Source organism: Lepidochelys kempii, chromosome 6 (genome assembly GCF_965140265.1).
Source record: "Lepidochelys kempii isolate rLepKem1 chromosome 6, rLepKem1.hap2, whole genome shotgun sequence".
Lineage (NCBI taxonomy): Eukaryota > Metazoa > Chordata > Testudines > Cheloniidae > Lepidochelys > Lepidochelys kempii.
In genome coordinates this window covers 36,984,670-37,007,103 of record NC_133261.1, presented here as the reverse complement: position 1 = coordinate 37,007,103, position 22,434 = coordinate 36,984,670, and the positions used below count along the sequence as shown (strand labels likewise).

Sequence of the window (22,434 nt, the reverse complement as noted above, 5' to 3'; positions counted from 1 at the left end):
TCCTCACCTAAATATGATCACTTACAGTTTGGCCCTGTTCTTTTCCTATTTATAAGAGCTCTTCAGTGTATACATCACATTGTGCTAGGCCTCCAGAGGCCTCTGAGTACAGGGATGACTCAAATAAATATTCTCACTTTATTTTACATGTGTTTCAGCTGGGTGAGACAAAGTGGCAGAAATATTTAATCCCTAAAGTCAAAACTTGTTATGGAATCAGAAGAACCATCTACATCACTGTAACAAATTTATGGGAAGTCACTGAAAGTAAGTAACTTACAAGTTACTTACTGAAAAATAAATGAATGACAATCAAACATACCTGGCTGTTTTAGCAAACACTATAGAAGTATGTGATCATCTGTTATCCTCAAGGGTTGTGAAACTAACCAGAGCCTGTATTGCAACTGTGCAGAGGACCTGGAATCAATTGTCTAAAGGAGGCAGCAGTTAAAGAGCAAAGCTATCATGTTGCAATTTATTTATAATAGGAATGGGATGGTTGGGGACAACTGCACTTGGTGCCTGGGCCTAAGACTGGCTATGGCTAACAAAGCCTTGGGCTTCAACTTTGGGGTTAATGACCAGATGGGGAATTTGGCAATATAGATTTGATTCTGCAAGTTGCTAAGAAGTCTGCCCCCAATCTACTACTAAAGAACAGGTGTAACACTATTGGTTTCAAGTTTAAAATTGAACACATGGCTGAATTGGGGCCAGAATACTCAGTACCATAAGGGATCAATCCTATAGTTGGCCAAATCTGTACTTTTATGCTCTTGTAAATTCTCAACTGAAAGCATAGCCTGCTCTCAGTAGAGCTAAATAAATATTATAGAAGGGAAACACTGTTTCTGAACACTAGCCTATATCTAGAGAACAGCAAAATAATTCTCACAGTATTATTTATTTGTATTATGGCAACTAGACACCTAAGAAAATATGTGAATGTTTAGTTTGGAGCTTTTGGAACAAAAATGAGAAATCCCCCCCCAAGAGTTAAATCCATATATACTAAAACCAACGTGAATGCCACACTTCTACCTCCGGCCAAAGATCCAAACACTTTACCCACCTGGGATTGAATTTTCTCAACCCATTGAGAAAATGGTTGGCTCAGATATCCTGTACATTCTGGAAAGTGCATTATAGATTTGCATAATTTTCTAGTTTAACAGTGAGATTTGACTGAATTTCAAAACGTTGCCCTTTTCCCACTTTTGAAGGTGTTTTTGTTAGTGTTTTGTCTCAAATTTCTCTTATCTAATTCCATTTAGCAAGCACTAAATGTGAGTAGGATTTGTGAAATCAGGCCCTCAGTGCAGATCCATCATCAGTTTAGGACACCATGTACAGCTTTTCAGAATCAATGTGTTTGGATCAAACAGCATACAAAAAGAGCGTCAGCATACTATGGTTATCTGAAAGATTAAGGATAAAATCCTGGCCCATTGAATCAGTGGGAGTTTTGCCATTGGCTGCAGTGGTACCACAGTTTCACCTTAAGTGCATCAGACCCAGGGTTGCTCTGGGAGACTACACAGGCTCCAAGGATTTCCATAGGCCCATCCTGCAAACCTTCATCCATGCAAGTGGTCCTTACATGAAGTGCCCTGCGGAAGTCACAGGACACTGCAGGTTTGCAGGATAGGGCTTGTGTATTTCTAATAATACAATTGTATTAATTTCTTTTCTTCTTTTAAGTTAAGCTATTTCAAATGTAAAGCTACACCAATCTTCCAACCCACCACTCTTGATTAGAGGGGAAAGAGCGAGAGAGACTGTGGAATCCCATTCATGCATGTCTTGGGATAGGCTGCTATTATTATTTAAGCAGCAATACCTGGCACTTTACACAGAAAGGAGCTTGCACTGTAGTTCAGACACAGCTAGGAGCTGGTTTGAATGGAAGGAATCCTTGTACCTTGGTTGGTCATATTCTGAATTTGCAGATTTCCCAGGCTTTTGCTGAAAGAAGAGGACCTGATGTGGTGACTTAGTGGCTGGGAATGGCTGAGTAGGCTAGAGTTTAATTTGGGTGGGTTGGAGGAGTTCTAATTGTGAATATTGATCCAATCTCTCTTTTTATGTTCTTATAAATACATTTTGTGCCTGCTGCAACAGCAGTGGTTGGACATATTTTCAATAAATCTAAATAAATTTAATAGAATATAAACATGATATCAGAGCAATACTATAATTCTGTAACAGCAAAATAAACATTTTCTCATATTATTTTGTACTAGAAGCCCCAACCAAGACAGTCTGCGCTGTTCTAGGCTCTGTACAAACTCAGTGAGACAGTACCTGTTCCAAATAGCTTACAATCTAAATAGACCAGACAAACGGAGAAAGGGGAAAGTGAGGCACAGAGCAGGAGAAGTGACTAAGACTATATACGTTAATCAGCACATGGGGATTCTGGGAATAAACCCAGATGTCCAGACTTGCAATTCAATTCCTTATCCACTAACCCATGCTGCCTCACATGCCACTTAAATGCAGCAGCTATAAAAATCTACACTAATTTATTTTTCATCTATAAAAACCAATGGAAACACTTGCATCAGTCAGGTTGGAACTAGTGAATGAACAACCTGCAAGAGCAAGTATGGATTTGAAAACAAGTACTAGGGATTGTAGATGTCTCAAGCTAAAAAAGTCAAATATTGTAGCATGCTACTGACCTTCCTTTTTCACACAAGCTCACCTTGCAGTTGGCTAATGTGGGCAATGGATCCTTCTTGGATTACAGCACTGATTGGGCAGAACTAGACCAACTGGCCTCATTCCATGGCAGATTAGCATGGCAGTTGAGAGAAATGGTAGACACGTGGGTTTTTCAGTAGGCCCATCCAGGCTTAATTTTCCAGCCACTGATAGTGCTGCTGTTTGTACAAGAGCTGCCCTTGCTAACTGACCCCATCCTTTAGCAGAGATGTTCTTGTTAGGGAGCTGGTTGCCTGAGGTCTCCGTATGATGATGTCTTCTGCAACATAATGGAGGAGTCTTCCTGTAAAATATATTATACTTTGCCTCACTTATGAATGTTACTCCCAGGTTTTAGAGGTGGATAGATCAATAACTTTTGCTTATGCAGCAAAAATACCTTTTCTTAGGCACTCTTTAAAGACGATGAAATTGAAATGCTGGTGGACAAAATGAGATGGCTGTTTGGACATAAATTATTAAATGTTATGTGATCCCAAAGCAAAATAAACAGAAATACAAGCTCCAGCCTGGAAACATGAACAGGCAAATGGGGGATTTTATTAGGAGGCATTAGATAATTAAGTGGCAAGAACTAGAGATATTAAAATCATCATTTTGTCACCTGTCTGTACACTGAAGAGTTTCACCCTCCTCCCAGTCCCTGCACTTTAGTTTATGCGGCTATTGAATACAAACATTAACAAAATACAAGGTTTATAACCACCTAATGCCTGTGATTTGAATCTAGAGATGAACCTGCTACTCACTGCACAGATGATGGACTATGATGGCTGCATACCTTTCAGTATCATGATCTGTGGCCTTGTTTCAGTAAAGCACCCCCATTCAAGACAGCACTCAAGCATATGCTTAACAATGGGATTAAGCATACATAAGTGCCTTCCTGAATCAGGCCTGTAGTGCTGCTATTTGCTGGCCTACCTGTACAAACTAGGGCTGTTCAATAATTAAAAATAATTGCACTGTTAAACAATAGAATACTATTTATTTAAATTTTTGGATGTTTTCCACATTTTCAAATATATTGATTTCAATAACAATACAAAGTGTAGAGTGCTTACTTTATATTTGATTATACATATTTGCACTGTAAAAAAACCAAGACTGTATTTTTCAATTCACCTAATACAAGTTCTGTAGTGCAATCTCTATCACAAAAGTTGAACTTACAAAAGTAGAATTATGTACAAAAACCTTCATTCAAAAATAAAACAATGTAAAACTTTAGAGCCTACAAGTCTACTCAGTCCTATTCCTTGTTAAGCCAATCATTCAAACAAGTTTGTTTACATTTGCAGGAGATAATGCTGCCCACTTCTTGTTCAAAATGTCACCTGAAAGTGAGAACAGGTGTTCGCATGGCACTGTGGTAGCCAGCATCACAAGATATTTAGATGCCAGATGCGCTAAAGATTCATGTGTCCCTTCATGCTTCAACCACCATTCCAGAGGACATGCATCCATGCTGATGTTAGGTTCCGCTCGATAACAATCCAAAGCAGTGTGGACTGATGCATGTTCATTTTCATCATCTGAGTCCAATGCCACCAGCAGAATGTTGATTTTCCTTTTTGGTGTTTTGGGTTCTGTAGTTTCTACATCAGAGCATTGCTCTTTTAAAACTTCTGAAAGCGTACTCCACACCTCATCCCTCTCAGATTTTGGAAGGCACTTCAGATTCTTAAGCTTTGGATCGAGTGCTGTAGCTATCTTTGGAAGTCTCACATTGGTACCTTCTTTGTGTTTTGTCAAATCTGCAGCGAAAGTGTTCTTAAAATGAACAGCATATGCTGAGTCATCATTCGAGACTGCTATAACATGAAATATATGGCAGAATGCAGGTAAAATAGAGCCAGAGAAATACAATTCTCCCACAAGGAGTTCAGTCACAAATGTCAACACTTCTTTTAATGAGCATCATCGATATGGAAGCATGTCCTCTGGAATGGTAGCCAAAGCATGAAGGGGCATACAAATGTTAGCATATCTGGCACGTAGATACCTTACAATGCTGGCTACAAAAGTGCCATGCAAATGCCTGTTCTCATTTTCTGGTGACATTGTAAATAAGTAGTGGGCAGCATTATCTCCTGTAAATGTAAACAAACTTGTTTCTCTTAGCAATTGGCTGAACGAGAAGTAGGACTGAGTGGACTTGTAGGCTCTAAAGTTTTGCATTGTTTTGTTTTTTGAGTGCAGTTTTGTAACAAATCTACATGTGTAAATTGCACTTTCATGATAGAGATTGCACTACAATACTTGAGGTTAATTGAAAAATCTTTTACAGTGCAAATATTTAATAAACTGAGCATTGTACACTTAGTATTGTGTTAACAAATCAATATTTGAAAATGTAGAAAAACAAATATTAAATTTCAACTGATATTCTATTGTTTAACCGGGTGATTGTGATTGATTTTGAGTTAATTGCATGAGTTAATTGCAATTAACCAACAACCCTAGTACAAACCTATCTTAGCTCTGGTGTACCCAAGCTCATCCACATGGGTTCCCACAAAACTGAGCCAGCAGTGAATTTGGCTCTAACTATACAACGCTCTCAAAAGAAGGGTTGATTATATGTAGGCTTGGAAGGATTGGATTTTTATCGGTAAACAAGTTTATACACACACAAATTTTAAATACTAATAACCTAAGTTTACAGTGTCAAAGAAAGAAAAATGCTGCTTGAGAACTTAGTTTGATTTAAGGATATTCACTTTGTACATTTTGGAATGTGATGTTGAAAATTAGTGTTTTGATGGTTATAAAGCTAACTTCTTGAATCTCAACATTTGCTGTTCTTAAATGATTATCTACCTCCTATAATTTCCCACAAGGGTGAAAAGTTAAAATTTATAAAAATTGGAAAAGCTTAAAACCCATAATTTTGTGCAACTGAAAATTTAATTCAATAAATATGGAAAAAATGCTTAAATAGAAACATTGATATTACCTGTCAACATTGTAAGTTAATTCTGCCAAGCCTAGTTGTTTGTTGGGAAGTCTGAACTAGTTACTTAAGGGACTAGCTAGTCAGAGGTCTTGTCTAGCCTGAGAAATGTATATTGCGTTAGAATATGACTAAGTTATGGTAACTGACACGTTGAATATAACAGACTACCTACAGAGAGTGCTAAGTTGCATTTAACATTGGGTTAGTTGTAACAGCTCCTCAGGGTTGCATCTAATGTAACCTAATTGCCTTGTGAAGAGAAGCCCAGAGGAAGGATTTGAGAGAGGCTGAGACATGGGATTTATTTTTTTAAACCTCATTAATGTTACAATTAAGTAAACATTTTCTGCATTTCCTTTCCCTTCAATTTATGACTACTAAATTCTTAACATGCAGGCAGCTGCTTTCTCAGTCATTCCAACCTCCGCGCGCCCCAATCTCCTCCACTCCTGCCCCTGCCACAAAAAAAGTATATTTACCTTAAACTGCTACTTAAACTTTTTCATGCTGTGCACCAATTCTCAGGACAGAGATCTTCTCTTGGACTTCTATTTCTCAGCCACCGTACCCATTCCAAATCACCACTTCCCATGCAGCAACTGCTGTCTTTGGTTATATCATAAGATATTAGGAAAGTGATATTGAGAGACTGTGAGGAGTGACTATTTGGGTATCTATGGTTATTATTTCTTCTTCTCATGCTGGAGGAGAAATGTTCATATCAATTTTTTTTCTTGCTAAATACAGCTCCAGTACTCTTTCCAGGCAACTTTGGAGTTTAGTACTGGTTTTCCATGTGTTTCCTACTGCCATCTACAAATTTGATCAGTACAGGTTCCACAACCCCAGGGCAATGCCATCTCAGGGAAGACCAGGCAGATCCCTTGCTGTAGGTCACATGAGGCAAAGAACCTGCAGCGGGAAGTGCAGGACAGCTTCACTTGAGATCAGAGGGGGCTCTTTTCCCCAGTATAGTCTGAGCACACTTCGACATGGAACAGCATATGCAGCTATCCCCTGTGACAGTCTTTAGATCCATTCTCTCCCATGGAACACGGTATTGCTGAATGTATGCTAAGCCAGAGAGACCCAAAGCCAAGGCTCAGGGCAGAAGACGCACCTCAAAAGTTGCATACCCACCAGGTGCATGTTTTCTACTTGAACTGCAGAAGGGGCTCACAGAACTAGACCTCCTACCTTCAGGTACGTTAAGCCCCTGACTTGGCACTAGGTACCATATCATCCACTGGATGCAGAAGTTACTTGTAATTGAGGAGTGCTGATAAATTCCTTCAAACGATGGAAGACAATTTGCACATATCACACTTCGGCAGGGTGGAGACAGCCTCTTTTAGCGCTAAAACTTATTCAGGGGTGTGAAAGAAAACCCCCTCTGATCAACAACAATTTTAGGGCTGCAAAGTGCCAGTATAGACAGCCCTCTAGTGCTGGGAGCTGTGCTCCCAGCGATAAAGCCACCACTGTTCAGGGGGGTGGTTTGTTTTTTTTAAATCACCGGGAGAGCTCTCCCCCGGTGATAAAGTGTCTCTACAGTGCCTACATCACAGCACGGCCGCAGCGGCACTGTAACACGGGCAGTGTAGACACACCCTTAGAAAAAAGGAGTCATGGGGATTCTCAAACGCATAACTGTTGGTAGGAATTTAGGGGCTGTCTCTCTGTATTAAGCAACCCCCCCCATCCACATCAGTTAAGTATGAACATCCCACAGCATCTGCTTCTTCTGCTCCAAGCTGAATATTCACACATTCTTCCCCCTCACAAGTTCAGTTCTGAAGACCCTTTTAGAAGGATGCAGCCAACAGAAAATAGTAATTTAGGCTTTTTTTTAGCCACTCATGACTAAAATACAGCTTAATTTTACACAACATTTGTATGCTGCACTAAACATGTAAATTAACGTGTGTATGCTTTTCATGTTAAGAATGCTTATCACTTTTATGAAACATAGAGGTAGCTCTATATGAGACAAGATGCACATTAAGGCAAAGATTTTTAAAGACAAAAGCTGAATAAAGTTTAGGTCCACATTTAGGCACCAAAACGTGGGGCCTGGTTTTTGAGAGTGCTGAGCATCTAGCAGTCAATAGGAGCTGCTGGGTGCTCAGCATTAATCAAAAGCAGGTTACTTAGCCCTGGTCTACACTAGGACTTTAGGTCGAATTTAGCAGCGTTAAATCGATGTAAACCTGCACCGGTCCACACAATGAAGCCCTTTATTTCGACTTAAAGGGCTCTTAAAATCGATTTCCTTACTCCACCCCTGACAAGTGGATTAGCACTTAAATCAACGTTGCCGGCTCGAATTTGGGGTACTGTGGACACAATTCGATGGTATTGGCCTCCGGGAGCTATCCCAGAGTGCTCCATTATGACCGCTCTGGACAGCACTCTCAACTCAGATGCACTGGCCAGGTAGACAGGAAAAGAACCGCGAACTTTTGAATCTCATTTCCTGTTTGGCCAGCGTGGCAAGCTGCAGGTGACCATGCAGAGCTCATCAGCACAGGTGACCATGATGGAGTCCCAGAATCGCAAAAGAGCTCCAGCATGGACCGAACGGAAGGTACGGGATCTGATCGCTGTTTGGGGAGAGGAATCCGTGCCATCAGAACTCCATTCCAGTTTTCGAAATGCCAAAACCTTTGTCAAAATCTCCCAGGGCATGAAGGACAGAGGCCATAACAGGGACCCGAAGCAGTGCCGCGTGAAACTGAAGGAGCTGAGGCAAGCCTACCAGAAAACCAGAGGCGAACAGCCGCTCTGGGTCAGAGCCCCAAACATGCCACTTCTATGATGAGCTGCATGACATTTTAGGGGGTTCAGCCACCACTACCCCAGCCGTGTTGTTTGACTCCTTCAATGGAGATGGAGGCAATACGGAAGCAGGTTTTGGGGACGAGGAAGATGAGGATGAGGAGGAGGAGGTTGTAGATAGCTCACAGCAAGCAAGCGGAGAAACCGGTTTTCCTGACAGCCAGGAACTGTTTCTCACCCTGGACCTGGAGCCGGTACCCCCCGAACCCACCCAAGGCTGCCTCCTGGACCCAGCAGGCGGAGAAGGGACCTCTGGTGAGTGTACCTTTTAAAATACTGTACATGGTTTAAAAGCAAGCATGTGAAAGGATTACTTTGCCCTGGCATTTGCGGTTCTCCTAGATGTAGTCCTAAAGCCTTTGCAAAAGGTTTCTGGGGAGGGCAGCCTTATTGCGTCCTTCATGGTAGGACACTTTACCGCTCCAGGCCAGTAACACGTACTCGGAAATCATTGTAGAACAAAGCATTGCAGTGTATGTTTGCTGGCATTCAAACAACATCCGTTCTTTATCTCTCTGTGTTATCCTCAGGAGAGTGAGATATAATTCATGGTCACCTGGTTGAAATAGAGTGCTTTTCTTCAGGGGACACTCAGAGGAGCCCATTCCTGCTGGGCTGTTTGCCTGTGGCTAAACAGAAATGTTCCCCGCTGTTAGCCGCAGGGAGGGGGGAAGGTTGAGGGGTTAGTCATGCGGTGGGAGGAGGCAAAATGCGACCTTGTAACGAAAGCACATGTGCTATGTATGTAATGTTAACAGCAAGGATTACCCTGAAAGAGTGTAGCCTCTGTTTTATAAAATGTGTCTTTTTAAATACCGCTGTCCCTTTTTTTTTCTCCACCAGCTGCATGTGTTTCAATGATCACAGGATCTTCTCCTTCCCAGAGGCTTGTGAAGCTTAGAAAGAAAAAAAAAAACGCACTCGCGATGAAATGTTCTCCGAGCTCATGCTGTCTTCCCACACTGACAGAGCACAGACGAATGCGTGGAGGTAAATAATGTCAGAGTGCAGGAAAGCACAAAATGACCGGGAGGAGAGGTGGCGGGCTGAAGACAGGGCTGAAGCTCAAATGTGGCGGCAGCGTGATGAGAGGAGGCAGGATTCAAAGCTGAGGCTGCTGCAGGACCAAACCAGTACGCTCCAGTGTATGGTTGAGCTGCAGCAAAGGCAGCTGGAGCAGACTGCCACTGCAGCCCCTCTGTAACCAAGAGTACGGTTGAGCTGCAGGGAAGAGAGCAAGAGCACAGACCGCTGCTACAGCCCCTGTGTAACCAACTGCCCTCCTCCCCAAGTTCCATAGCCTCCACACCCAGACGCCCAAGAACGCGGTGAGGGGGCCTCCGGACAACCAGCCACTCCACCACAGAGGATTGCCCAAAAAAAAGAAGGCTGTCATTCAATAAATTTTAAAGTTGTAAACTTTTAAAGTGCTATGTGGCATTTTCCTTCCCTCCTCCACCACCCCTCCTGGGCTACCTTGGTAGTCGTCCCCCTATTTGTGTGATGAATGAATAAAGAATGCATGAATGTGAAGCAACAATGACTTTATTGCCTCTGCAAGCAGTGATTGAAGGGAGGAGGGGAGGGTGGTTAGCTTACAGGGAAGTAGAGTGAACCAAGGGGCGGGGGGTTTCATCAAGGAGAAAAACAGAACTTTCACACCGTAGCCTGGCCAGTCATGAAACTGGTTTTCAAAGCTTCTCTGATGCGTACCACGCCCTCCTGTGCTCTTCTAACAGTCCTGGTGTCTGGCTGCACGTAACCAGCAGCTAGGCGATTTGCCTCAACCTCCCACCCCGCCATAAACGTCTCCCCCTTACTCTCACAGATATTGTGGAGCACACAGCAAGCAGTAATAACAGTGGGAATATTGGTTTCCCTGTGATCTAAGCGAGTCAGTAAACTGCGCCAGCGCGCCTTTAAACGTCCAAATGCACATTCTACCACCATTCTGCACTTGCTCAGCCTGTAGTTGAATAGCTCCTGACTACTGTCCAGGCTGCCTGTGTACGGCTTCATGAGCCATGGCATTAAGGGGTAGGCTGGGTCCCCAAGCATACATATAGGCATTTCAACATCCCCAACAGTTATTTTCTGGTCTGGGAATAAAGTCCCTTCCTGCAGCTTTTGAAACAAACCAGAGTTCCTGAAGATGCGAGCATCATGCACCTTTCCCGGCCATCCCACGTTGATGTTGGTGAAACGTCCCTTGTGATCCACCAGAGCTTGCAGCACTATCAAAAAGTACCCCTTGCGGTTTATGTACTCGCCGGCTTGGTGCTCCGGTGCCAAGATAGGGATATGGGCTCCGTCTATAGCCCCACCACAGTTAGGGAATCCCATTGCAGCAAAGCCATCCACTATGACCTGCACATTTCCCAGGGTCACTACCCTTGATATCAGCAGATCTTTGATTGCATGGGCTACTTGCATCACAGCAGCCCCCACAGTAGATTTGCCCACTCCAAATTGATTCCCAACTGACCGGTAGCTGTCTGGCGTTGCAAGCTTCCACAGGGCTATCGCCACTCGCTTCTCAACTGTGAGGGCTGCTCTCATCTTGGTATTCATGCACCGCAGGGCAGGGGAAAGCAAGTCACAAAGTTCCATGAAAGTGCCCTTACGCATGCAAAAGTTTCGCAGTCACTGGGAATCATCCCAGACCTGCAACACTATACGGTCCCACCAGTCTGTGCTTGTTTCCCAAGCCCAGAATCGGCGTTCCACAGCATGAATCTGCCCCATTAGCACCATGATGCATGCATTGGCAGGGCCCATGCTTTCAGAGAAATCTGTGTCCATGTCCTGATCACTCACGTGACCGCACTGACGTCGCCTCCTCACCCGGTATCGCTCTGCCAGGTTCTGGTGCCGCATATACTGCTGGATAATGCGTGTGGTGTTTAATGTGCTCCTAATTGCCAAAGTGAGCTGAGCGGCCTCCATGCTTGCCTTGGTATGGCGTCCGCACAGAAAAAAGGCGCGGAATGATTGTCTGCCGTTGCTCTGACGGAGGGAGGGGCGACTGACAACACGGCTTACAGGGTTGGCTTCAGGGAGCTAAAATCAACAAAGGGGGTGTCTTTACATCAAGGAGTATTTCAGGCAGGACTTCACGGAGGGTTCCAATAAGAAATGGTGCACCTAAGTTATCATTCTTATTGGAACAAGGAGGTTAGCCTGGCCTCTGATTGATACATGGCTAGATTTACCTCGCTGCACCTTCTCTGTGAGTGACTGCAGTGTGACCTAGAGGAATGAGTCCCCTAGACAGGGGAGGAGGCAAATGAGTACAAAACAAATCTGGTCTATTTCTTGTTTTGACCCACTCCATCTATCTTTTACATCTTTGGCTGGCAGCAGACGGTGCAGAAGGACTGCATGCCATCCACATCTCATGGCTGCTCGGCAGAAGATGGTACAGTATGACTGCTAGCAGTCCATATCGCCTGCCCACTCACCATAAGACGGTTCAATAGGACTGACTGCAGGACTAAAGAGAATGACCTGGTCAAGTCACTCCAAATTTAGTCCCTGCGCCCATGTCTGCCCAGGCGCTCCCAGCCGACGTGGCCAGGAGCACCTCGGACATGACGATGACGGCTACCAGTCGTACTGTACCGTCTGCTACCACAAGGCAAGGGGTTGCTGCTACTGTGTAGCAATGCCATACCGCGTCTGCCAGCACCCAGGAGACATAGGGTGACGGTTACCTGAGCGGGCTCCATGCTTGCCGTGGTATGGCGTCTGCACAGGTAACTCAGGAAAAAAGGCGCGAAACAATTGTCTGCCCTTGCTTTCACGGAGGGAGGGAGGGAACGGGGGCCTGACGATATGTACCCAGAACCACCCGCGACAATGTTTTAGCCCCATCAGGCATTGGGATCTCAACCCAGAATTCCAATGGGCAGCGGAGACTGCGGGAACTGTGGGATAGCTACCCACAGTGCAATGCTCCGGAAGTCGACTCTAGCCTCGGTACTGTGGAAGCGCTCCGCCGAGTTAATGCACTTAGAGCATTTTCTGTGGGGACACACACACTCGAATATATAAAACCGATTTCTAAAAAACCGACTTCTATAAATTCGACCTTATTCCGTAGTGTAGACATACCCTTATAGTTAGGTGCCTAAATATTGGTTTAGGAGCTGAAGTCTACACATACAGGTTTCTGAAAATCTAGGCATGAGACAGCATTTCCTGACATGTGGGGCATAATGGGCTAGGCGGGCCTCAAATATTTTCCAGAGTCTCAGCTGTACTTTTAAAAGTTTTTTTTTGATATGGCTGCAAACAAAACATTCAAAACATTAAGTATACCACCTCCTACCAGTACTGCTAGGCAAACTTCTCTGGCTCCTGTGAGCTGGGCCCATACACAGATAAGCGGAATACACAGCTGCATCTGCTTGAAGAACTGAAGACTATCTACTGCAGTATGCAAAGAACCTGAAACAACAGCCTTGAGAGTTAAGGACTTCCCCATTCATTACAATGGGTGCTAACTCAGATGCCAAGTTATATTAATGCTGGCATTTAAAGTAGTTCAAAGCATGAAAGGGAGTAATTATATTCTATACAGGTTTTTATACTACACGTCACCATTGTATCTGAGAGCCTTCCAGCAGTGCATTAAGCAAAGTCACTACTAATGTTTCACTTGTTTGTTCTCTCATCCTCCCCAAAGGAATAATGTGCAGTGGAGTATCTTGTTTGGGTGGTTTTTCTTTTTCTTACACATACACACGCACACACACCTCTGTTGCTATATATTAGAGAAGGCAAAAATCAAAAGTTGCCTTGCACTTGGAGCAGAAAGGGGTAAGGGTCTGTGATGGCCCTTAGTTCTTGGAGTTCATTTCACAGTCTGACAGCCTCCTGAGGAAACGCTGTCTCCAGCATGGACGACCTTTACTCTTATTGTTGAGCGTTCCATTGTGCCAGAGGAGCATAATTGTCTATTAGCCCTGGTCTACACTTGGACTTTAGGTTGAATTTAGCAGCATTAAATCAATGTAAACCTGCACCCGATCCACACGATGAAGCCCTTTATTTCGACTTAAAGGGCTCTTAAAATCGATTTCCTTACTCTACCCCCGCCAAGTGGATTAGCGCTTAAATCGGCCTTGCCGGCTCGAATTTGGGATACTGTGGACACAATTTGACGGTATTGGCCTCCGGGAGCAATCCCAGAGTGCTCCATTGTGACTGCTCTGGACAGCACACTCAACTCAGATGCACTGGCCAGGTAGACAGGAAAAGAACCGCGAACTTTTGAATCTCATTTCCTGTTTGGCCAGCGTGGCAAGCTGCAGGTGACCATGCAGAGCTCATCAGCACAGGTGACCATGATGGAGTCCCAGAGTCGCAAAAGAGCTCCAGCATGGACCCAACGGGAGGTATGGGATCTGATCGCTGTTTGGGGAGAGGAATCCGTGCTATCAGAACTCCGTTCCAGTTTTCGAAATGCCAAAACCTTTGTCAAAATCTCCCAGGGCATGAAGGACAGAGGCCATAACAGGGACCCGAAGCAGTGCTGCGTGAAACTGAAGGAGCTGAGGCAAGCCTACCAGAAAACCAGGGAGGCGAATGGCCGCTCCGGGTCAGAGCCCCAAACATGCCGCTTCTATGATGAGCTGCATCACATTTTAGGGGGTTCAGCCACCACTACCCCAGCCGTGTTGTTTGACTCCTTCAATGGAGTTGGAGGCAATACGGAAGCAGGTTTTGGGAACGAAGAAGAAGATGATGATGAGGAGGAGGTTGTAGATAGCTCACAGCAAGCAAGCGGAGAAACCGGTTTTCCCGACAGCCAGGAACTGTTTCTCACCCTGGACCTGGAGCCAGTACCCCCCGAACCCACCCAAGGCTGCCTCCTGGACCCAGCAGGCGGAGAAGGGACCTCTGGTGAGTGTACCTTTTAAAATACTGTACATGGTTTAAAAGCAAGCATGTGAAAGGATTACTTTGCCCTTGCATTCACGGTTCTCCTAGATGTACTCCCAAAGCCTTTGCAAAAGGTTTCTGGGGAGGGCAGCCTTATTGCGTCCTTCATGGTAGGACACTTTACCGCTCCAGGCCAGTAACACGTACTCGGGAATCATTGTAGAACAAAGAATTGCAGTGTATGTTTGCTGGCATTTAAACAACATCCGTTCTTTATCTCTCTGTGTTATCCTCAGGAGAGAGATATAATTCATGGTCACCTGGTTGAAATAGAGTGCTTTTCTTCAGGGGATACTCAGAGGAGCCCATTCCTGCTGGGCTGTTTGCCTGTGGCTAAACAGAAATGTTCCCCGCTGTTAGCCACAGGGAGGGGGGAAGGTTGAGGGGGTAGCCATGCGGTGTGGGGGAGGCAAAATGCAACCTTGTAACGAAAGCACATGTGTTATGTATGTAATGTTAACAGCAAGGTTTACCCTGAAAGAGTGTAGCCACTGTTTTATAAAATGTGTCTTTTTAAATACCGCTGTCCCTTTTTTTTCTCCACCAGCTGCATGTGTTTCAATGATCACAGGATCTTCTCCTTCCCAGAGGCTAGTGAAGCTTAGAAAGAAAAAAAACACTTGCGCTGACATGTTCTCCGAGCTCATGCTGTCCTCCCACACTGACAGAGCACAGACGAATGCGTGGAGGCAAATAATGTCAGTGCAGAAAAGCACAAAATGACCGGGAGGAGAGGTGGCGGGCTGAAGAGAGTAAGTGGCGGGCTGAAGACAGGGCTGAAGCTCAAATGTGGCGGCAGCGTGATGAGAGGAGGCAGAATTCAATGCTGAGGCTGCTGGAGGACCAAACCAGTGTACTCCAGTGTATGGCTGAGCTGCAGCAAAGGCAGCTGGAGCACAGACTACCACTACAGCCCCTGTGTAACCAACCACCCTCCTCCTCAAGTTCCATAGCCTCCACTCCCAGATGCCCAAAAACACGGTGGGGGGGCCTCCGGCCAACCAGCCACTCCACCACACAGGATTGCCCAAAAAAAAGAAGGCTGTCATTCAATAAATTTTAAAGTTGTAAACTTTTAAAGTGCTGTGCTTAAAGTGCTGTGTGGCATTTTCCTTCCCTCCTCCACCCCCCCCCCCCCGTCCTGGGCTACCTTGGTAGTCATCCCCCTATTTGTGTGATGAATGAATAAAGAATGCATGAATGTAAAGCAACAATGACTTTATTGCCTCTGCAAGCGGTGATTGAAGGGAGGAGGGGCAGGTGGTTAGCTTACAGGGAAGTAGCGTGAACCAAGGGGTGGGGGGTTTCATCAAGGAGAAACAAACAGAACTTTCACACCGTAGCCTGGCCAGTCATGAAACTGGTTTTCAAAGCTTCTCTGATGCGTACTGCGCCCTCCTGTGCTCTTCTAACCGCCCTGGTGTCTGGCCAGGCGATTTGCCTCAACCTTCCACTCTGCCATAAACGTCTCCCCCTTACTCTCACAGATATTGTGGAGCACACAGCAAGCAGTAATAACAGTGGGAACATTGGTTTCCCTGTGATCTAAGCGAGTCATTAACTGCGCCAGCGCGCCTTTAAGCATCCAAATGCACATTCTACCACCATTCTGCACTTGCTCAGCCTGTAGTTGAACAGCTCCTGACTACTGTCCACAGCTGCCTGTGTACAGCTTCATGAGCCATGGCATTAAGGGGTAGGCTGGGTCCCCAAGGATACATATAGGCATTTCAACATCCCCAACAGTTATTTTCTGGTCTGGGAATAAAGTCCCTTCCTGCAGCTTTTGAAACAGACCAGAGTTCCTGAAGATGCGAGCGTCATGTACCTTTCCTGGCCATCCCACATTGATGTTGGTGAAACGTCCCTTGTGATCCACCAGAGCTTGCAGCACCATTGAAAAGTACCCCTTGCGGTTTATGTACTCGGCGGCTTGGTGCTCTGGTGCCAAGATAGGGATATGGGTTCTGTCTATGGCCCCACCACAATTAGGGAATCCCATTGCAGCAAAGCCATCCACTATGACCTGCACATTTCCCAGGGTCACTACCCTTGATATCAGCAGATCTTTGATTGCATGGGCTACTTGCATCACAGCAGCCCCCACAGTAGATTTGCCCACTCCAAATTGATTCCCAACTGACCGGTAGCTGTCTGGCGTTGCAAGCTTCCACAGAGCTATCGCCACTCGCTTCTCAACTGTGAGGGCTGCTCTCATCTTGGTATTCATGCGCCTCAGGGCAGGGGAAAGCAAGTCACAAAGTTCCATGAAAGTGCCCTTACGCATGCGAAAGTTTCGCAGCCGTTGGGAATCGGCCCAGACCTGCAACACTATGCGGTCCCACCAGCCTGTGCTTGTTTCCCGAGCTCAGAATCGGTGTTCCACAGCATGAACCTGCCCCATTAGCACCATGATGCATGCATTGGCAGGGCCCATGCTTTCAGAGAAATCTGTGTCCATGTCCTGATCACTCACATGACCACGTTGATGTCACCTACTCGCCCGGTATCGCTTTGCCAGGTTCTGGTGCTGCATATACTGCTGGATAATGCGTGTGGTGTTTAATGTGCTCCTAATTGCCAAAGTGAGCTGAGCAGCCTCCATGCTTGCCTTGGTATGGCATCCGCACAGAAAAAAGGCGCGGAATGATTGTCTGCCATTGCTCTGACGGAGGGAGGGGCAACTGACGACAGGGCTTACAGGGTTAGCTTCAGGCAGCTAAAAATCAACCAAGGGGGTGTCTTTACATCAAGGAGTATTTCAGGCAGGACTTCATGGAGGGTTCCAATAAGAAATGGTGCACCTAAGTTATCATTCTTATTGGAACAAGGAGGTTAGCCTGGCCTCTGATTGATACATGGCTAGATTTACCTCGCTGCACCTTCTCTGTGAGTGACTGCAGTGTGACCTAGAAGAATGAGTTCCCTAGACAGGGGAGGGGGGGGAAGCAAATGAATACAGAACAAATCTGGTCTATTTCTTGTTTTGATCCACTCCATCTATCTTTTACATCTTTGGCTGGCAGCAGACGGTGCAGAAGGACTGCATGCCATCCACATCTGATGGCTGCTCAGCAGAAGATGGTACAGTCCGACTGCTAGCCCTCCTCATCTCTTGCCTGCCTGGAAGAAGGTGGTACAGTACGACTGCTAGCAATCTGTATCACCTGCCTGCTCACCATAAGACGGTTCAATAGGACTGACTGCAGGACTAAAGAGAATGATCTGGTCAAGTCACTCCAAATTTAGTCCCTGCGCCCATGTCTGTCTAGGCGCTCCCAGCCGACGTCGCCAGGAGCACCTGGGACGTGACGATGATGGCTACCAGTCGTACTGTACCGTCTGCTGCCACAAGGCAAGGGGTTGCTGCTACTGTGTAGCAATGCCGTACCGCGTCTGCCAGCACCCAGGAGACATAGGGTGACTGTTACCTGAGCAGGCTCCATGCTTGCCGTGGTATGGCGTCTGCACAGGTAACTCAGGAAAAAAGGCGCGAAACGATTGTCTGCCCTTGCTTTCACGGAGGGAGGGAGGGAACGGGGGCCTGATGATATGTACCCAGAACCACCCGCGACAATGTTTTAGCCCTATCAGGCATTGGGATCTCAACCCAGAATTCCAATGGGCAGCGGAGACTGCGGGAACTGTGGGATAGTTATCCAGAGTGCAATGCTCCGGAAGTCGACTCTAGCCTCGGTACTGTGGAAGCACGCCGCCGAGTTAATGCACTTAGAGCATTTTCTGTGGGGACACACACTCAAATATATAAAACCGATTTCTAAAAAACCAACTTCTATAAATTCGACCTTATTCCGTAGCGTAGACATACCCTTAGAGTCTTCAGAAGATGTTTTAGATATCCTAGACGCAGGCCCTAGAGAACTCTGAAGATAAGGGCCAAGACCTTAAACTTGACTTGAGATTCTATAGGAAGCCAGTAGAGTGTAGAGGACAGGTCTGATGTATTTGCAGTAACCTGTGTGGCTGAGGAGCCATGCTGCAGCATTCTATATTAGATGGAGTTTCCCAAGTGCTGAAGACTTTATACCCAGGTATACTGCATTGCTGTAATCCAGGTGAGAGATGACAAAGGCATGAATAACTGAGACCAGGTCTTAGTCCAACAGACTAAGATGGTAGAAAGTGTTACTTGGTGATGTTATGTGAGAGCTCTGCGTCGGTGAAGAATGCATGAGTACTCCAACACTATGGACTGAATTGACAAATTGTGAGTGTCCATCTTCAACCAAGACTGCACTGTGGCTGCAACGTCTTCCAAATACTGTCCTCTGCCCACCAGCATCACCCGTCTTCCTCAAGTTCTACTTCAGCCAGCTGGTTTTCATCCAAGCACTGGGCCACCTTGGTAGTGGTAGTGGTATTGTATGTGGTGAAGGATAGGTAGGGCAGTGTATCATCTGCATATTGCTGGCATTTTAGTCAGTGTCATATGACCAGTTCACCTAGTGGCTGTGTGTAGATGTTGAAAAGGACCAGAGAGAACGGATCCTTGTGGAACAACGTAAATGAGGAGTCTAGTGGTGGAGGTGCAGTTTCCCATCACTACTTGTTTGGAACATCCATCCAGGAAGGACTCAAATCATTTTAGTACATTACTCTGGACCCATCACCTCCGTCAGGCGATAGTCTCCTATTATGAGGTTCTATACAACATACATTGAGCGAGTGCTCATTTTGGATAGGCCTTTAATACATGGTGAGGTTAGGGAATCAAATTGGTTTCCTTTCCCAACGGATAGCTCAGCTCTCAAGTTTGGGAAACATTACCCCAACAACTAGAGCAGCAGATTGAAAAGTCTGGTTTTGGTGTCTACATATAGTCTACCAATTTTGTTTGTTACATGGTACACAGTACTAGATTGAGGGGGTTTAAAACTCTTGAACGTGGAGCCATCTATTAGAAATTAAAAATGAACTTAAATGTCTGATTGCTGGCAAACTTAATTTTCTTTGACATCTGAACTTCAAGATTTTCGGCTGCCACCATCATAATAGATTGAAGTTTGTTTGTTTTGTTACTATTGGGTACAGGGGATAGTTTTTGGTTTGTTTTTTTTTAAAAGATGAAGTAAAATAGATCACTCCAGAACAGATGGTAGTAATTACTTTTTATTATTGCAACAATGGCAGATCTCTTCATTCTACCACATAAGAATACAGAAAGTTTTCTACAACTTAATATATTTGCATTTTATCTACATACCTGTAATGTTATTTCATAAACTTTTGTTTAAACCTGCATCTTGGTTGCTTTTTATTTATTTTTTTAAATTGGTATATCAGGAAAACAAGCAGGCACAAGAAGGAAAACTTTTCAAAACTTAGGAGTTGCATCACAGTAAACTTATCCTTTAACAGAAGGTTAAAAAAAACATCACCATTGATCTCTATTCAGAATGACACAAAGAAATAAATATCCAAAGTTCTTTGTACCATTCAATAAGATCTCATGAAGATTGGCCTGTACCTTTTTTGCATGTAGAAACATGGAACAAATACACCACAGTTTTAACCAACTCTTTGAACTTGGGTGTTTTTGTTCTGCAGCATTTACATACACCCCATCCTCACTGTGTGAGTTTACCACTCACTGTACAGCATCTGTGATCGTCAGCTATGTTAGTTTCAGTGTAAGAACACACCATATACACCAACACAGAGAAATATTCATTAATGCCTAGTAATGTACAGCTTGATAGAACAAAATCATATGAAACAAGTTTCACAACAGTTTTACTAAAACTTTAAGTTTTGTTTTAAATCAGTTTTCAAATATAAAAATTGGATTTTCCTCCTCATAACTGAAGTATATTTAAAAAACAATTTTAAAAAAATGGCTGTAATTTAAATCTAATCGCTATCATCTGATCCACCTTCTGATCCATGTTCAGACCCCTCAATGTTGGATGCCTCTGGTTCAGATTCATTGCCAGACTCTCTGCCAGAGCCTTCATTGTCAGATCCTCTATCAGAATCTCTGTCTGAATCACCACTGCGAGAAGCTGGACGAGATTCATTCTCTGAGCCACCCGAGTGACGACTTCCTGATTGTACAGAGTGGCTTCTCCCAGACTGCACAGACTCATTGTCAGACTGTTCTGAATCTGACAGTCTCTTCTTTCTGGCTGACCTGTCACTGTCCGAATCCTCATCAGATGGATGAGCACTGGATCTCCGTGGACTGACTACCTCACTACCAGACTTGTTTCCGTTATCTGAATCGCTGTCAGACATGATGCGTTTATTGCGCGGCTGCTCAGTGTCATCAGAATCACTGTTGCTGTTCCTGGCATTTCTGTTTTTAAAAAAAGCAGTAGAATCAATTATTAAAGCTGCAAGTATTGGCTTACTATGATCAAGCAAGAATCCTGGATTTCACTGAGATGTTGACACTCGCACTAAGAAGGAAGAGGAGAAAAGGACACTCAAATAATTCAGAGAGGAAGATGGTATCTTGTATCACAGCGGAGTACTCACTATCTTCCCAAGTGCAGTGGTTCCCAGTTTGGCTATGAAAAAGGGTATTTGTCAAATCTGTGTGGATCACAAAGGAAATACAGTAGAGAATGAAAGGTGAAACACAAAGAACTCATTCAGACTAACATGATACATCAGTTATACATCACTGAAGCAGCAAGTCAGGACTAAGAGAAGTGGGGGGGGTTCCAATCTCAGAAATACCAAAGGAGACATGAGTATATGCTTTGACTGAGTGTTTTTTAGACCTCAAAAATACACACTTTCTGGGCACAGTATTTCAAAGTACTGACTGCTGAATTTTTGGCCATGTAACAATAATTAGTTTGTTAATTTGAGGAGTGTCAACCCTACAGTTATGTCAATTTAGATTTGGGAATATATACTTAGTTTTATTTTAATCATTATCTTCAGGCATGAGTTTGCAACCTGAGGTACTGGATGTCAAGGGGTCATGACCTGCCCTTTACATATTGCTTATTTAGAGAATGGTGTCAGTTAACTGGGGGGGGGGGGTTGTCCCAAAATGGAAAAGGTCGAAAGCCAATCTCAGAGCTTTTTCCATCAGGCAGAAGTCAACATTTGACTTTCAAAATGTACAAAAATCAAAGGTTCATACCCATCATCAGCAATTTTGAGTTTATCCTCATCAGAAGAATCTTCACTAGATGAAATTATGGCTTTTGATTTGATCTTTCCCTTCATTGAAGGAGGCAGACGTTCTGGCTTGGCCTGTATGGAAAAATATACAAAGTAATATTGCTTGTTCACTGGAGTAAAACTGATATCAATAACAGAGCTTAAAGTACAGCTGTTCTAACATAACAGATGGATGCAGAAAACTAGACTCATTTCAAACAGCTATTTGTAAATCCGGTCAGAATTTATGTTCTGATTTAAAAATGGAAGTGGAGAGCTTCAGCAGCATCCCTGTAGCTACTGCTATATTAGGAGACATAAAAGAAGGGGAAAGAATGATACGTTTGCTGCAGGAAGTATTTTACATGCTTTCCCCTTCAGCAAATGTCACTTTACTGAATGCGGTCACACTGTAATCTTCCAAATGTAAACAGGAACTATCAAGGCATTACACTTTTAAACTTACAGCCTTTTTCCTCTCTGCTTTGGGTGGACGTCGTTTTTTAGGTCTTGGGCCATTTTCGTTTTCTTCATCATCGGTTCCATCATCTCCTTTCTGGGGTCTTAAACACAAAAATTAAGTCAGAATTAATATTTAATTCCTGAACAAACAGTGTATTATTTCCAACAGTGTCAAACGATCAATTGTTAACCCTACATTTCTTGTATTATAGTAATATGAACAGTTAGCATTTTGCTAACATTTACGGTTTATAACGGATGTGTATGGCCATTTACAACTGGGAACTTCCTTTTTTAAAAGAAAGTTCGGGGGAAAAAGCAAATCTACTTGGTTTTATTCTAACATCATTTGCAGGCTCCTG

At 44.3% G+C, this 22,434-nt stretch overlaps 2 protein-coding genes and 1 long non-coding RNA gene across 4 annotated transcripts in view; 2 read left to right on the top strand and 1 right to left on the bottom strand.

Annotated features, from left to right (window-relative positions):
• Positions 1-22,434, top strand: part of LOC140912702 (uncharacterized) — a 61,620-nt gene that overhangs the window by 19,097 nt on the left and 20,089 nt on the right. The window contains exon 2 of the long non-coding RNA XR_012159353.1: positions 159-267. This is a non-coding gene — a long non-coding RNA (uncharacterized lncRNA). The remainder of the gene's footprint in view (positions 1-158; positions 268-22,434) is intronic.
• Positions 13,879-15,311, top strand: LOC140912203 (uncharacterized). The gene is made up of 2 exons (XM_073346333.1): positions 13,879-14,434; positions 15,021-15,311. The coding sequence occupies exons 1-2, from the start codon at positions 13,879-13,881 to the stop codon at positions 15,194-15,196; spliced, it is 732 nt and encodes a 243-aa protein (XP_073202434.1). The 3' UTR covers positions 15,197-15,311.
• CTR9 (CTR9 homolog, Paf1/RNA polymerase II complex component) overlaps positions 19,591-22,434 on the bottom strand; it is a 29,001-nt gene continuing 26,157 nt past the window's right edge. For both annotated transcript variants that reach the window (XM_073347592.1, XM_073347594.1), the window contains 3 exons: positions 22,077-22,173; positions 21,591-21,703; positions 19,591-20,789 (listed from right to left, as the gene is read on the bottom strand). In XM_073347592.1, the coding sequence (XP_073203693.1) occupies positions 20,345-20,789; positions 21,591-21,703; positions 22,077-22,173 (655 nt within the window). In that variant the 3' untranslated portion in view covers positions 19,591-20,344. The remainder of the gene's footprint in view (positions 20,790-21,590; positions 21,704-22,076; positions 22,174-22,434) is intronic.